At 39.5% G+C, this 14,845-nt stretch overlaps 1 protein-coding gene across 3 annotated transcripts in view; it reads right to left on the reverse strand.

Annotated features, from left to right (window-relative positions):
* LOC137999319 (protein O-glucosyltransferase 2-like) overlaps positions 1-14,845 on the reverse strand; it is a 16,582-nt gene continuing 1,737 nt past the window's right edge. For 2 of the 3 annotated variants that reach the window (XM_068845162.1, XM_068845156.1), the window contains exons 2-10: positions 12,598-12,803; positions 10,994-11,199; positions 10,690-10,767; positions 10,019-10,185; positions 8,135-8,372; positions 7,595-7,804; positions 7,198-7,287; positions 1,304-1,405; positions 1-164 (exon numbers count right to left, since the gene is read on the reverse strand). In XM_068845162.1, coding sequence (XP_068701263.1) covers positions 147-164; positions 1,304-1,405; positions 7,198-7,287; positions 7,595-7,804; positions 8,135-8,372; positions 10,019-10,185; positions 10,690-10,767; positions 10,994-11,199; positions 12,598-12,803 — 1,315 coding nt within the window. In that variant the 3' untranslated portion in view covers positions 1-146. The remainder of the gene's footprint in view (positions 165-1,303; positions 1,406-7,197; positions 7,288-7,594; positions 7,805-8,134; positions 8,373-10,018; positions 10,186-10,689; positions 10,768-10,993; positions 11,200-12,597; positions 12,804-14,845) is intronic. The other variant, XM_068845159.1, reaches the window with a different exon arrangement.

Here is a 14,845-nt window from a genome sequence, read left to right on the forward strand (position 1 = left end):
TACTTGCTAAAGGTACATTCTTTTATTCGCTTCGAAATTACAACCGAGGCAATATAAGTTAAAATATGATAAACTGAACAGGCTTTCAAGATATATTATAACATTAAAATTAAAATCAATCGATTTGCTTGGCTATCACCTCAGCTTCAAAGCTCATCATGAACCTAAAAGGCGAAAACAAAAGAAAGGCGGTTGGAACCTGAATTTTTTGACTCTGTCTTGGCCGGGAAGGAAACCTTTTCCAAGCGCTGCCAATACTGTTTCATCTATTCAGCAGAAACGGAACGATTTAATTTCTCATATATGTTCTGTTCTCGCTGCCCAAACACATTGCAAACAACGGAGCAACAATCGATTTCCTCGCACGTGTTTTAATCCCGCGATATCTCGTAACTCATAGATCTCGTAACTCATCTCATTAACTCAAACATTCAAATCAGGGTTGCAAGATTTCCCACCAGTTAAAATACACAATGAAAGAAATTTGTTGCGAGGTGTACGTAAATGTTGATGTCTTCCGGAATACAATACACAATATTTGCCAGTATTTAGATTTAAACCAGATAGATGCGAATGACGAATGCTGTAGTGCCATTCAGTATTGACCTACCCAGATCACGAACGAATCGTAAGGAACATCAATCAAGATTCGCACGAACATTCCACGCCTAATTCAAATGATTTGGTTTCACAAGGTGTCTTTTAGAGTATCATTCAAAAGAAAAAGTTTAGCTTAAATTTTCGTTCACTTCCTTTGTGACCAATACTTTTGTAGATATGACGCATGTCACCGGCTGTATTTGAATATATCCCAGAGTTCATTCATGTATGAACCATTCTTTCATGACGCAAATAGCATGAAACTGTTTTTATTGTGTTTGATTTTGTTTCTTGACTCTCAAACTGAAAATAACATTGTCAATTCTCTTTCACTGATTTTTTTTACTTACTCTGTGTTTACGTTGTGAATTAGGTTTGAGTAAACGTAACACGGATAAAAGAATCAAACGTTTAACACTGCAATCTTAACGATGGAATTAGTATGGGTGATCAAATGGTGACGAGTAAAATTAGGAAATAATTTCACACGGGTTTTGTCCAAAATGAAATCATTTCCCGAGCCTCTGCAATATGCAGTCGTGTCCAAGTAAAGCGTAGCCTGCGAGCCGGCTCTTTTGTAAGTGCCATGCGAGCGGCGCAGCCGCGAGAGGATTGGGCCCAACCCAATTCTCTCGCGGCTTGGCCGCTAGCACGAACACCAACAAAACAGCCTGCTGGCAGGCTAAGTAAAGCGATATGTTACCTTTTTTAAACAGTTGCATTTCGAATCTCTGTCATCAGGTTGTTTTATATGTTCCATATCTTGGTGCTTTTTAGGTTTGGTAACCTGTCTTTTGGCATATTCCTGCAAAAAACAAAACAAAAAACAGTATTGAAACTTCCAGAGACAGTGCAATTTATTCATTTATGATCATCTTCTTTTTAACTTATGGCTGTTTCTGCTTAGGTGGCCTCATACACCACAAGCCTTTTTGGAGACATCACCACAAGCCAGCCACATCCGCTGGAGAGAACAGGACAGCCACAACACCGGGGACTTCGTCCCCTACTCTTTTCGAATAGTGTGGGTTATTTAACGTCCCATAGGGAATAAACATATAGGAGATATTTGCGAGACGGGGCCTACGGTTTATAGTCCTTATCCCAGAAGACTTGAAAGTGTAACCATTTGCAGATGAAATTTCAAAGGCAGCACTTTCTCCTCAGCTGGTCGGGGTTCGAACCGGCGACCTCCAGTATGACAGCCCAAAATGTTCCCACGTACAGATTTTTTTTAAATTTGCCACGCAGAAAGGTAATGATCTACTCTTGCCAAAAAGGCAAAAAAAAAAAAAAAAAGATGGGGGGTCACCGTGCTGGTTTTCGAGATCATCATGAGGTGCACTTTTAGGAGCTTGCGTTACTTTAAGATGATCTTAGCTTACAACTGTCAGCCATAGAAAAGCTACATTAGTGAAATTTAGATCAGATAAACGTACTCAATTCAACATAACTAATATAAGTAAGCTTTGCAGTTGATATCTTTTTCTGAGGTGAAATAGACCTTGAAAAACGATACATATTAATCTAACAAAGAAACATTCGGTCGCAGGAGAGCATAAAGGGCGAAATATTTGTAACTTCTCCTGCACAAATTTTTTTAAATTTTGTTAAAATGCGCAAAATCAGAAAAGAAAGTGATCTACGGAAAGAAAAATAGGGGTCACCAAGCATTCAAGATAGTAAAATCGTTGCGAAGTTCTGAAGGCGATGGTATATTCGCACTGTCACGTCATTGCGCGTGACATTTCCGAGAAGACCTGGGCCCACAGCTATCCCATGATGCCACACGCTTTCACGTTCCATTCTTGTGGAAAATATTTGCGCCTTTAGCATCGTGTTTACCTTCGTGGTCTGCGATGCATGACGTGTGCGTGACATGCGCGAAAAAATGCGCTGTACCAATGGGCGCGAACGTCCTTAAGGAAGACGACATTCTCGACCCCAGTGCTTACGCTGCTTCATGGCAGTCATCCGCAAAAGAGCTCTGGGGTCGAGATTGGCAAGACGATAGCAAACGAACCGGTTAACGGTGTTGCAAGCAAAGCCCGCCTGCCGTCCTTACTATGCGCTGCTTCTTATCGATTTCATTAGCATCGGACTGTGTGCAATGTTTGAATCTTTTGAAGTTTTGCCCATCATTTTCCATTGTTCTTTTATTTAGACTCGCTAGAAAACTGATCGTATTGCAAAAAGGCGCCGGATGCTGCAAGTGACGACGGAAGGAAACGAGGACAGGAAGGCTTTCCGTTGCTATTTGGTTCATCATCAGACATCTGCGGCCTTCAAAGACGGATATTTTCATATCGCGAATCTCCTTCTCCTGTAGCTACCAGCAAATGCAAAAAGTGTTGAGACACTCACTGTTATTAAATAACCGTACAATGCGTGTAATTCAAGTCAGCGCAATCCCCTACCCTTCTTCCCCCACCCACAAGCAAAGTTGTTTCTATTTCCATTTGGCACTCGAACGAAAGGGTATCAACATTGAAAAAGAGGGGAGGGGAGGGGAGGGAGGGGCGTTGGGACGTTATGAACTGGAAGAGGGCTTTTAGGAAGAAGAGGTGAATTTTCGATTCAGCGTCTCAACCTTTTTGCTTGTAGTATTTAAAATGGTTAAACCGTCACGTCATCGGGCACAAATTGTAGCCAGACAAGAATGAAGGCCCGGCGGGCAAACGGCTTCAACATCCGTTCGCTTTTGTTGAACAGCGATGTTGACTGCAGGGGTGGGGTGGGAAAACAATTTCAACACATGATCAACAATTGATTCAACAAAGCTAATCGGTATGTACATGTTCCAGCAGAAGTGGCCGGTGCGGTGGCAATCAAAGAGTCATCAAAGCTAACTTTGATCGAAAATGCTGTACCTTTTGTAATTAGGTCCAATTAATCACTGGTTTTTTTTAATCATAGTGGTCACAACGTACATAATAACTAGCTTGCTTAAAGGTTGAATTAAATTTGTACATTATAATTATAATTATTCTTATTAGCATTATTATTATCAGTATTACTATATATTATCACTATTTGCCTTTGAAGATATTAGCTTATGTTTATGCCCAGTGTAGCCTGCGAACGCGTTTCCGGCGGTCGTTTCTCTCCCCTGAAAAGTGAAACGACCGCTGGAAATACGTCTGCGTTCGCAGGCTATGCCCAGTGGGGTACTCCGGATTTCAAGTGACAGGGATGATTGCAGGAATTTTTTGGGCTTGATTTTTCGATTTTGGATCTTTTGGGGTAGGAAAGTTTTGGCAGGAATGCTTTTTTTAGGATACTGAGCTTGATTTAAATAGGGTTTTTTTTGGGGGGGGGGGGGAAGGGAGGCGGGTTTCAAAACAATCTGAAGTCGTGATAATTCCCCGTATTCCGAAAGGAACGGAAAGGAAAGGAACTTTAATTAACTTTTAAGTGTCTAGTCGTCCTGGCGCTAGAGCACTAATTGGGGACACTGTAAGCTGAAATCAACAATTAACGCAGATCAAGTAAATGGTAGTTTTTGAAGAGGGAAAAACCGGAGTACTCGGAGAAAATCCTCTCGGTACAAACCAATCTTGTTTTGCGACTGTTTTAATATTTAAAGCACTACATTGGATTCCACGTGTTCCTGATGAGCGAGTAGCTCCATGGAAATTATATTTTGCATTTCATTTGAAAAGGATCTTAATTTTTACAATCAATCATGTCAATAGTCTGCAAAGTGTCCCGGGATGTAAACCAACGCTGCAATTCATTTTTTGTTGTCTCCGTTTATCGCCCGGCTTTAATATTATCCCTAGATTGATCATGCTATTACCATTACAATATCAAACTAAAATTTCTTCAGATCGCATAAACTTACCACGTAAGTTCTGATGTTCACTAAAGGCTAGAGCACTGAAACAACCTTTCTTTGAAGATGTCCAAGTTGACCTCGCACGTAGACAACAACCTTGAAGGAGCCGAAGATATACCCCCATGGTTTAAGACGCCATTAGAAGATGTAGTTTATAAGAGGAAATGCCCAGTGGCCAGTCTGAAGAATTAGAAGTTTATTCGGAGTGGGGAGAGCTGGAAGAACAAGATGGGGCAATCTTCGAAGATTGCCAGAGCTTAATAAATGAAGCCTTGATTCAGGAGGTTGGAATGCCAATGGAAGAAAGGCAGGAAAGTGGAAGTGGCTGACGAAAGCATGATTCCAAAATATTGTTTCCGAGGCGAACGGCGTGATGCCCAAGTCTACCAAGCAACTGGCGAAACACAAGAAAGTGTCTGCTGACTGCTTAACGAGAATTCGCCAAGGTTCCGAACAACAACAGCTAGACGTTAGTCGAGATCACAGGAGGACGACCGCGATGTGTTTGGGGTATGGGATGATATTGCTTTTGAATGTGACTCGAACCACGCAGAATGCCTTACCGATTAGGTAAGGCTGGAATATGTAAGACCGGATAGCTTAAAGGCCCGGTGGGGAGGGGGGGGGGGGTACTTTAGGAATTTCTGGGTGGGGATGTGCCGCTGGGACCCTAGAACCCTTAGCCTATACCAGAGCTAGTTCAGCTGAATTTTGCTACCCTATACTAGAGTAAACTCCCACCGATTTCCGTCTAAATACCGATCCTTGACAGTTAATAGTATCCAGAAGTGTTTCATGATAGCCATTTATCGACACTGTTGAGGCTGAGTTGCGTAAATTTAAACTTTGCTGACTCGACTTTTTAATATTTTTCAGCGGGAAATTCTGATTTCCTTAGTCTTGATAAAATCTTCAAGCGACTGGTCAGTTTCGTGAAAAATGATACCCTATTCTTGAACCAAACGCTCTGATTTATATACCCTATGCTAGAGTAAACTGCTTGAAAACCATACCCTTCACAGCGGCACATACCTATATAGCCCATATATGGCAGTACCCCCGGGCTTAAAGGAGGACAGTGAAAAGAACATTGAACTCCTTATATTGCCCTACAAAAAGCAATCAGACGGCTTGTATGCACGCCTTGGTGAACATTTCACACGTCAATACAACTGTTAACTTTGTTAAAGAAAGGGAAGGGTTTTGACTGTCGTTTGCAGATTCTGCTTTCCTAGAGGCATACTTTCCACACTAATCCTCAGTTGGAGCGGATAATGCTGCCCAGTACCTAGCTGATGATGGCCACAGAGTACAACTTCGACGTTCAAGAAACGGAAGAGTACGTCGAGCTATAGTGTATCCTAGATAGATACAGGATACTAGATATCGCAATCCCCATAGTGTTACCTCACTGTGTTTAGACTACGCCGAAACAAGTTTATTCAGATCTTAGACGTTCTACAATCAGTGAAACTTGTTCACATCTGTCAGTGCAGTGTGCGAATTACGAACGAACTGCTTTAATTTTGAGCGTGATTCCCTCAACTTTGAGCTCAATTGTTTAACTGTAATTATAATGATTTTATGGCAATCATGTGCGTATGTCTTAAACGGACGCATAATGTGAACAATACAGTTGCAAGCATGACCACGGGATATGTGTTGTTTGTATTCTTCACATTCTCGGTGCAGTATGGACACAGCGTTACGTTGGTGCTGCTCAAATTTAAGCCTCATTAAAAAGAGAAAGCCATTACTGCAAAGACGTTGCTCACAGGTAAGACATTATTGCGTCCGCACTGGATTTTGCATCCACGAATCGCGAAAATGTTCTGGAGTCAGTCAAGTTATCGACTAAAGTAACTTTGGACGGCACACAAACGCCTTCCCTCAGGCCATCTTGAGTCACTCTTCATGAGCGGAAGAATTCATGAATTTTGTTTTTAGTTACTGTTTACCTGTACAGTCATACGTACAGACATTTCTTTCATCAATTCACCCTGGGTAATTACCCAAGAATGATATTAGAATATATTTTATGCTGTGAACAAAGCCATGACGTATGCAACATAGTTCATAAAGCATGACTATTATTTATCTAATAATTTGTAAATAACTTTGTAGGGTTGTTGGTAATGATCTTGCCCAGGGTGGTCTTGTTTAGAGTTGTCATTCTGCGTAATGTTATTGTTGTAACAGAATATGTTCTTGGGTGTCTGGAGTGTTATTACAATGACCACAAAATGCGGAGAAGGTTCTTACTCCAGAAGGTGTGATGAATAAACACATAAAAACATTCCATTACTAATGTTTCTTTTTTTCGTGTTATATCAATTAATGCTTTATGGAATTTTCTATGGCTTGGAAATTCGGCATTGGGTTTTTTGGGGGTTCGATCATCCCTGACACTTGGAAACCGGAGTACCCCACCCCCTGGGAATTTAAGCTATTTGTAAAATTCGCATAGAAATAAGACTTTTGATTGATTGATTGAAAGCTTCACGAGAGCCCTGTTATTCAGCCCCAGGTTGCGGTTGCGGCTGTTACTATGGATACGATTAGTGCGTGTTTATAAACACGCAAAAAACAGAACTTGGCCAATATCCAGCCATCTTGACCACACGCTTGGTCAATAACCCATAGTTATTGACTTGCGTGCGTAGTGCGCGTGCAGTTTCTTTCGAAGGTTTGGTTTGTCCTTATCTCGAATTCCTCTGAGAACGATTCAACAAAATGAAAGTGACATGATATCAACTAACCTTGAAGAGAATCCAGTGATAGCAAAAGATGTGTTCAGATAAAAGATTATTTCTCGTGTATTCCTGTGCAGCTTTCGTTATCTGTTGAGCCTTGAATAATAAAAGATAACATATTTTCAAGAACAATTTTCGTAGCCTGTTGATTTGCAGCAGTTACCATTGTTTTGGCGGGCGGTTGGAGCCCCACTATGCGCGTGCGCCAGCTTTTCCAATCTGGCTTTACGGTGCTAGATATGCTTTTAGGAATTACTTATTCCACGGATAAAACCAGATTGTCATGTTTCACTCACCCAATACAGACACAGCAACTGGGTTTCTTTAGAAATCAAGCCCTTCCATTCAGTGACTTGATTGCTCGAGGATGGATAGAGTCCTGGCAGAAATATATTTTTTTTACCTTTTCATCATTGGCTATGGCCCATTTCAACTTTTCCTCCAAATCACTGAGATCTCTACTGAAAGGTACATAATGGTACCATTCCTGTAGGTCCTTGTAGAAATGTTCATAATATGGCGACTGTTGTTTTAAAACCAAAGCATCACCAGCTAGCAAGTACGGTAATCGATAGGCAGCCACTGTTCCGTCAATGTTGATCTGGTATTTCCACTGAAGATGGCAATCAAAATACTGAAGATTAGTTTAAAGTCATGTTGCTTGGCAAGGTCGACAGGGGTTCCTTGAGTCTAAAAGGGTGCCAGTTCACAGTTTAAAATTGGAAATATGGTAATTTGGAGGAAATGGTCTCTTGATACTTTTGTTGTGGGCCAAGGATTCCATGTTCCGCATGTTAAAAGTAAAGCAACCATATTTAACGTCGATAACTCGTAACAGTAATTCAACTGACAAACCTGAGGTCGACGGTCGTTGTACCCGCATTTTTAAAAAGAGAGCTTCTTATACAAAAGGGGACGATGACTACAAAAAAAAAAAAAGTACCTTGAAGAACTCAAAAAACGACATGTGTTTGGCCTTGGGACCATACTTGCTTTCATCGTATTCAAAGAAGAAAAAGTTTGTGAGGGCTGCATCATAGAGCTGTGGATTTTTTCGCGCCATCATCACAAGATTAAGTCTTTCCTCTCGACTATCGCGACCACGCCACAGAGCTTTGCTTAACTTGTCCCGCCACTTTGGACCTGTATTGGACTGCACAGATAGCATGTCCAAAGACACTCTAAAACGAAAAAAGGTAGAATACGTGTGTACCATAGTACTAGAATTAAAAAATTACTGACGATCGCGCCATCATAATTATGTCAAAGGAGACAGCACCTCTCGCAAGGTAACTCCATTTCTGTCCCACCTCACATTCTAATAATAGGATGGATGTGCGGAAAGTCCCCAAACCTTTTAAAATTTGTCTTCGCAGGGTTTGGGAACTCTGATCTGGGTTACAGAATTGCTATAAAAATAAACCCATACCAAAAACACAGAAAAAAAAAACTATCATCGATTGTGATTCACTCTTCCAAATACAGCAATACAATACAATAAAAAGAAGAAATAATTTGTCCTGATTCCCATCCAGGGCCCAGTTTTTCAAAGCCTGATTAGTCTAATCCTGGATTACCGGAAACTTAACTGACGGTTACCATGTTCATCCATTCGCACTCTAAGACATCTATCAGTGTTGTCTAAGTATTAAGCATTAAATATGAAGCGGTTGGGTCGCATGTCAATTTGTAAATCACATGAGATTTGAAATACATGGGAGTGGGATCTTAGTTTGAACAAAACGATGGATGAACACGGTTTTCATCATAATTTTGCCATATTTCAACACTTGCATGGTTGCGAGGCATTTCAGTTTTTGTTTTCTTTGAATAATCTATCGTTTTCACAACCAAGCCAATGTAGCTAATTTTATGTCACATGTTCACCAAACTATTTTAAATGAGGTAGTAATTATTACCAGTACTTGTCAGAACAATTCTAACCAGGCCTCGGTTGTTCAAAAGGTGGATAACGTTATCCACCGGATAAATCACAATCCAGCAGATAAACACTGGTAAACAACTCATACTGTTTTAGCTTCAAGTTTAATTCTAGCTTTGGCAGTTACATTTTTTGGTATACCCTCTTTGCATCCTTGTTCTGCATTTTTGTTGTTGTTGCAATAACAATTGGTGTATTTCACACCATCCTAGCTGGTTCTCATTATTAGTTCACCATTGTACAATCTTTGTTAAATTTGATAATGGTCTTGTAAGAAGTGTCTCCCACTTGCATTTCATTCTACTTCCAATGAGTCTCTGGCCTTAGTGCACATGACCGGTGCTATTGTGGGGGGGCTCCTGGCTGGCTTCTGGGTTGGTAGCCCAGTGAGTGTTCTTCTACCTTTGGATGTGATTGTGGTTGCAGCCCCCTTGCCTCTGGGCACCCAACTTCCACTTGCGACATGGGCGTTACCTTTTTAAACTGCACTTAACTGAATTGAAATACATCAAAGTTCATATATCTCAGTTTTTTCAAACTACATGTACATGTATGTGTGTTTTAACTACAATTGCCTTATTCTGTCAAGCTACTCTTTAAGAAATGAAAACTGTCGTATAAATCATGCCTTGAAGCATCTCTCTTTAAACAAATAAAGAGATTTACAGCTCATGAAATAAATCAAAGAAGTTTCATGCATTTTGAGAAATGCATGCCTGATCTGTTTGTCCTCTGAGTAAAGATGCTTGTTTCACAGGAAATGAAGTACACGTGGGTCCTATGGGTTCCACCTTCAAACCTTTCACTTGGACCAGCAATATCTTATTTCTTTCAGAGGAGATAATGCTACAACCCATACCAAGAGAACTAAAAATCAACTTTTACCTGCCCATGGTTTCCAGAGTGGACTCTGTAAGGTCATATGTTGGCATGACAATATCGAAAGTGTCATCAGAGCCACACCATGACAGAATGGGAATAGGCTTGCTGTTGGCTTTAACAAGTGGCCAGTCACCAAGATTAACAAAAAACTCCATATCTGGAAGGACAACCTAAGGCCCAAAAACATTTCATACTATTGAAGGTTATTAACCCATTGACCCCTCAAGTTTCTTCTGATGCCCCAAGTTGACCAGTAAAATCATGTTTAGTCTCACTCCCAGGAATCAAAGGGTTTAAATAATTATAATAATGCACAGCATTTTTGGAAAATGATGACATGATTTTTTTTACTGGAAAATAAACAATGACAAGCAGTTTATAGAAAACTTTAAGTACTTGTCAAAAAGTTTTAAAAGGAATTTTGAAAAGGACTCAAACAAATGACCACGTGATACATGTAGGCCTGCACACTGCTATACCATTGAGGGAAAAATACCTCTCAACCAATTGAGAGCAAAAGCTCTTTAATACAAGGAAGTAATCACTACACCAAGACGTAATAACAATAGCACACTCAGGCAGATTATTAAGTTCATGCTATGGGCTCATCAGATACATGTACTTGTATTACTCCATAAAGGCAAGAGTGCCTCTAAGTATAAACAAAGTGATACCTTTCTGGCCAGGGACAAGAGTATGTTATCCATGAACATTGCAAACCCAACATGCTGACCATAGGTCTTACGGTACACCTGAAAGAACCAAATTAGTTAATAAGAGTGTTTTTGTGGGAAAATCTAACAGTGTGGGGAATTTCCTAGTTGGCCTGTTGGTCTTCCCAGTTGTTGCTTTACTATGCATCACAAAAATCATAGTTTTGGGATCCCCTGATCTCATTCTATCCAAACCAAACTGTCATTTTCTATGAAATACATAATATCATAGTAAGTTAAACCATGAGTGTTTTCAAAAACATACTTTATTGCTGATGATAGAATAGTGGCATAGAGCATGATGAGTCCCAAACCGTTTGACAGCTTCCTTGTCCAATTCTCTCAAATTTATTTGGCCAAATGGGGCAAGATCCTCCTGTATTTGAGAGTATTTCAATGGACACTTCATAGCCTCTTCCCACTTCACTGTATTTGATTCTGGACAAAAACAAGTCTCATGATACACTCCTTCTGAAAACAATTTACATGGTATGGCATTACAATTAAAATTACATGGTATGAGAATAAACGATTCGGAAATAATTGAATTAATATGTTAAAGTAGTGGCCACTCTTCAGATAAATTCTGGATAAGATGCTGATCTAACAACATCAGCTGATAATGCATTCCATAAAGGGATAAAGAAAGAGTGTTTGTAAGCATCGACTGAAGAGGATGGGAGCCTGATCTTGAAGTCATGACTCACCCTTGTATGGCTGTACACAGGCACTGAGGTGAGGTCATAGGGAAGGGAGATGTTAACTTGACCTCTCTGTATTTTATAAAACATGCTGAGAACACATATCCTGCACCTTGACTGCAGTGAAGGTCAATTCAAGCCAGTAACCTTCTGAATTTGTAAGTACTTTTGGAAAACGTTTATCTTGGATATTAGCGTTTTTGGGCATCTCACTTCGTAAGAGTGGTCGAGAATGAAAGGCAAGTGCTGGGACCATTAAAATAACTTCAACTGGTAGTGCTTTGAACAAAACTGACTACTCTTATTCCTTCACACAACAGAAACCAACTAGACTTGTTGCACAATGTTAAGACTAACAAACCAAGGTTGCAAATACGTTGTCATTGTGCAAAAAAAAATGTGATATTCACTTTTAAAAGTAAAGTTAATCACTGACAAAACTATATTTGTCCCATTAAGTACTTGCAGTAGATTCCCCAAGATAATTAGGAATTTTAAATAAGATCAATTTTGTTAAATTAAATTATAATAATTTAGTTTAAGTGAAGTTGACGACTATATAGTCTTTGCCTTCTATGAGTTGAATTTGAGCACTGTGTAATAACTATTATATTTCAAGAAACTGAACATAAAATAAAATCTTGGAATGCATAGGTGCATTAGGATTCCAGGAAGCAATGCAAACTTGCTAAAATATTATCAAATTGCTTGACAACCTACATGAACAACACCAACATTTACTTGTAACTCAATTGGCATTTAGCATTAAGTGATCTACTGGATCAGAGGTGGTTGGCTCAATAATCCCACCCCAGTTTTCGGTCGTCCCTGCGTGGGCTCACAGTGACGTTACTAAGGATAATGCTCAGGTGGATTATATGGAAATAAAGATAGTACTTAAAGTTACAATCTAATAGATATACATGCACTGTAAAACAGCAAAGGAACCAATCAATCAGGCTGCCCCTACAGGTGATTGGATTAAAGTTATGTCTGATTCCCAACCACAAGAACAACCTTACAAAGTTTCTTCCCAACTCCCCACAAGCAAGACCTTACCTTGCACAACATTCTTCATAGGGGTTTGACCTGGACAGCCCACCATTGCATTGTTTATGGAGGGTGGAGGAGGGTGTATTTTACAAAAGCAACAATAACAAAAACAAACCTTGCAATCTGTATGGGGAATTGGCAACATGTTTTCCCTTGTGGGTTATTTCAATAGTAAGATCAGGATATGATGCGACCATGCGGTAGCGGATGATAAATGAGCCATCATGCCTGTCTAGTTTTTGTACCCAAGCTCTGAGTCTCTCACTTACAGAACTTGTGATTTTAACCTGAAAGGCATCTTCGCCAGGGGATTCTGTTATGCTGCAAAAGTCAACAGTAATAGAACAAAAGATTGAAAGAATGCTGGCAGAATACTTTTGACAAGTTATACCTGTCTTATTTTCTATAAATTCAATCAGTAAATTTGTGTGGGTGATAGTGAATAATAAAGTGTTACTTTGCACTTAATATTTCTCAACTGCTGCAACTTGGTTTACGACTGCAGAACTTTAATTTGTTGCAACCCCTTCAATGTGTAGCCATTGTTCAATGGCCTAGCACTGAAAAGCACTCAGTCTGATTCTTTTTTGCACTTGGGGAGTGGCCACAAACACCACTAGACCTCTTTACAGTTGTGTGCTTAGTTACCTGGCCTTTGAATGAAAGTGAGGCTGGTGTTGACCTTGTTATGATACAGACCTTCCTCCTTTTCTTATGTTAATGATGTTGTCATGCTAATTAGTAACAATTTACATAAGAAAAGCATTGAAAACAATGGAACTGCCGATATGAAAAATGATGATGATTATAACATTATTGTTTTGAGGAGGACAACTAAAGCTGTACCCAGCATAGCAGGTGACAAGAGTGGCAAAGAAACCATAATGTCTTTTACTTAAAGTGAGACCTGATATTATGATAAAGCTTATTGTTTGTTGGTGAACTTCAACACTCCAAACTTCCTTGTGCCAAGGATAATTTACAACATTTCTTAATAATATTTTGTTCTTTACATTCAGGTTTTTTAAAACCAGATCAGAATTCTACTCAAGTGAATCTACTTTGTATTTTGTTTGATCTGGCCCCAGTTGTTCAAATGATGGATTGTGCTATCCACCGGATAAATCATTGTCCAGTGGATAAGTCATGGCAAAACCAATTGCCATATCCAATGGATAGTGAATTATCCAGTGGATAGCGTTATCCACCTTTTGAATAACTGGGGCCAGGAAAAGAGGATGTTGACTTTCCAATAGTGTATTTGTTACAATAATTGTAACAAATACACTATTATTGTAAGAAATAACACAACGTTTTTTAAAAAATACATGTTTCAACAGAATCTTCTGTCAACTTAAGTACACAGTTGAAATTATATAATTATACGAGTGTGTGCAAAATGCTAATAAATTATAAGAATAAAAAGAAACATGACAATGTAAAATATTACAAAGAAAGTTTTAAATTGACATGCTGAAGTTGATGATTTAGTGTAGGTTTTTCCCATATGAATAGCTTCTTTTCTCTTAAGGACATTCGCACCCATTGCTACTGCGCATCCTTACAGCGCACGCAAATTCACATGCCACGTCATGCATTGAGCGCGCGCGCTAAGTACTAAAATGGTAAATGATAGGGTAGATGGCCATTGCTATAGCTTTGCTTGGATATAATGATGATGATCTTGGAACTTTGAACTCGAACCATTGGGCTGTTAGTTTGCTTTTTCTTCTCATTCACCTCACTGTTCTCTGTCGAAGGTTTTGTTTTTCTTTTTAGTTGCTTTACCGGTACATCAAAATAGCCTTTTATGGTCTTTTATGCTTCGCTGATCAGCTATCATTGTGCACGTCCTGACAGCGACGAAGAGGGTCTATTAACCCATTGACTCCTAGGGGTTCGCCATTGATGAGTAAATCATCTGGCATTAGTAAAATACTCTGGCGTTAGACAGACTAAAACACTAAGTATGGCTGGTTTAGGCCGGTTTAGGAGTGAAAGGGTTTTAATAAATGCACAAATCGATACCCCAAAGTGAGTCCCAGTACGCATTGAAAAAATATGAGGAATTAAATCGTAAGTGCTCAACTCATTTCATTTCCAACTTCTAAGTTACTTTGGCAAAAGCGATCTGTTTTACACTTGCAAAAACTTAACTGTATACTAATTTCTCCACTTAAACATTTAAAAATCTTGTATTTTAAAATTATTTCCTGAAGATTCACTTGTCCAAAGGACAAGTAAGATTGACAACCCACTTGTCCCCTGGCCAAAACCACTTGTCCCCTGGCCAAAACCACTTGTCTGGGGCAAGTGGACACCGTTTTTGTCACACCCTGAGTGATGATAGCTCTGCATTTCAC

This window comes from Montipora foliosa, chromosome 1 (genome assembly GCF_036669935.1).
Source record: "Montipora foliosa isolate CH-2021 chromosome 1, ASM3666993v2, whole genome shotgun sequence".
Taxonomy (NCBI): Eukaryota; Metazoa; Cnidaria; class Anthozoa; order Scleractinia; family Acroporidae; genus Montipora; species Montipora foliosa.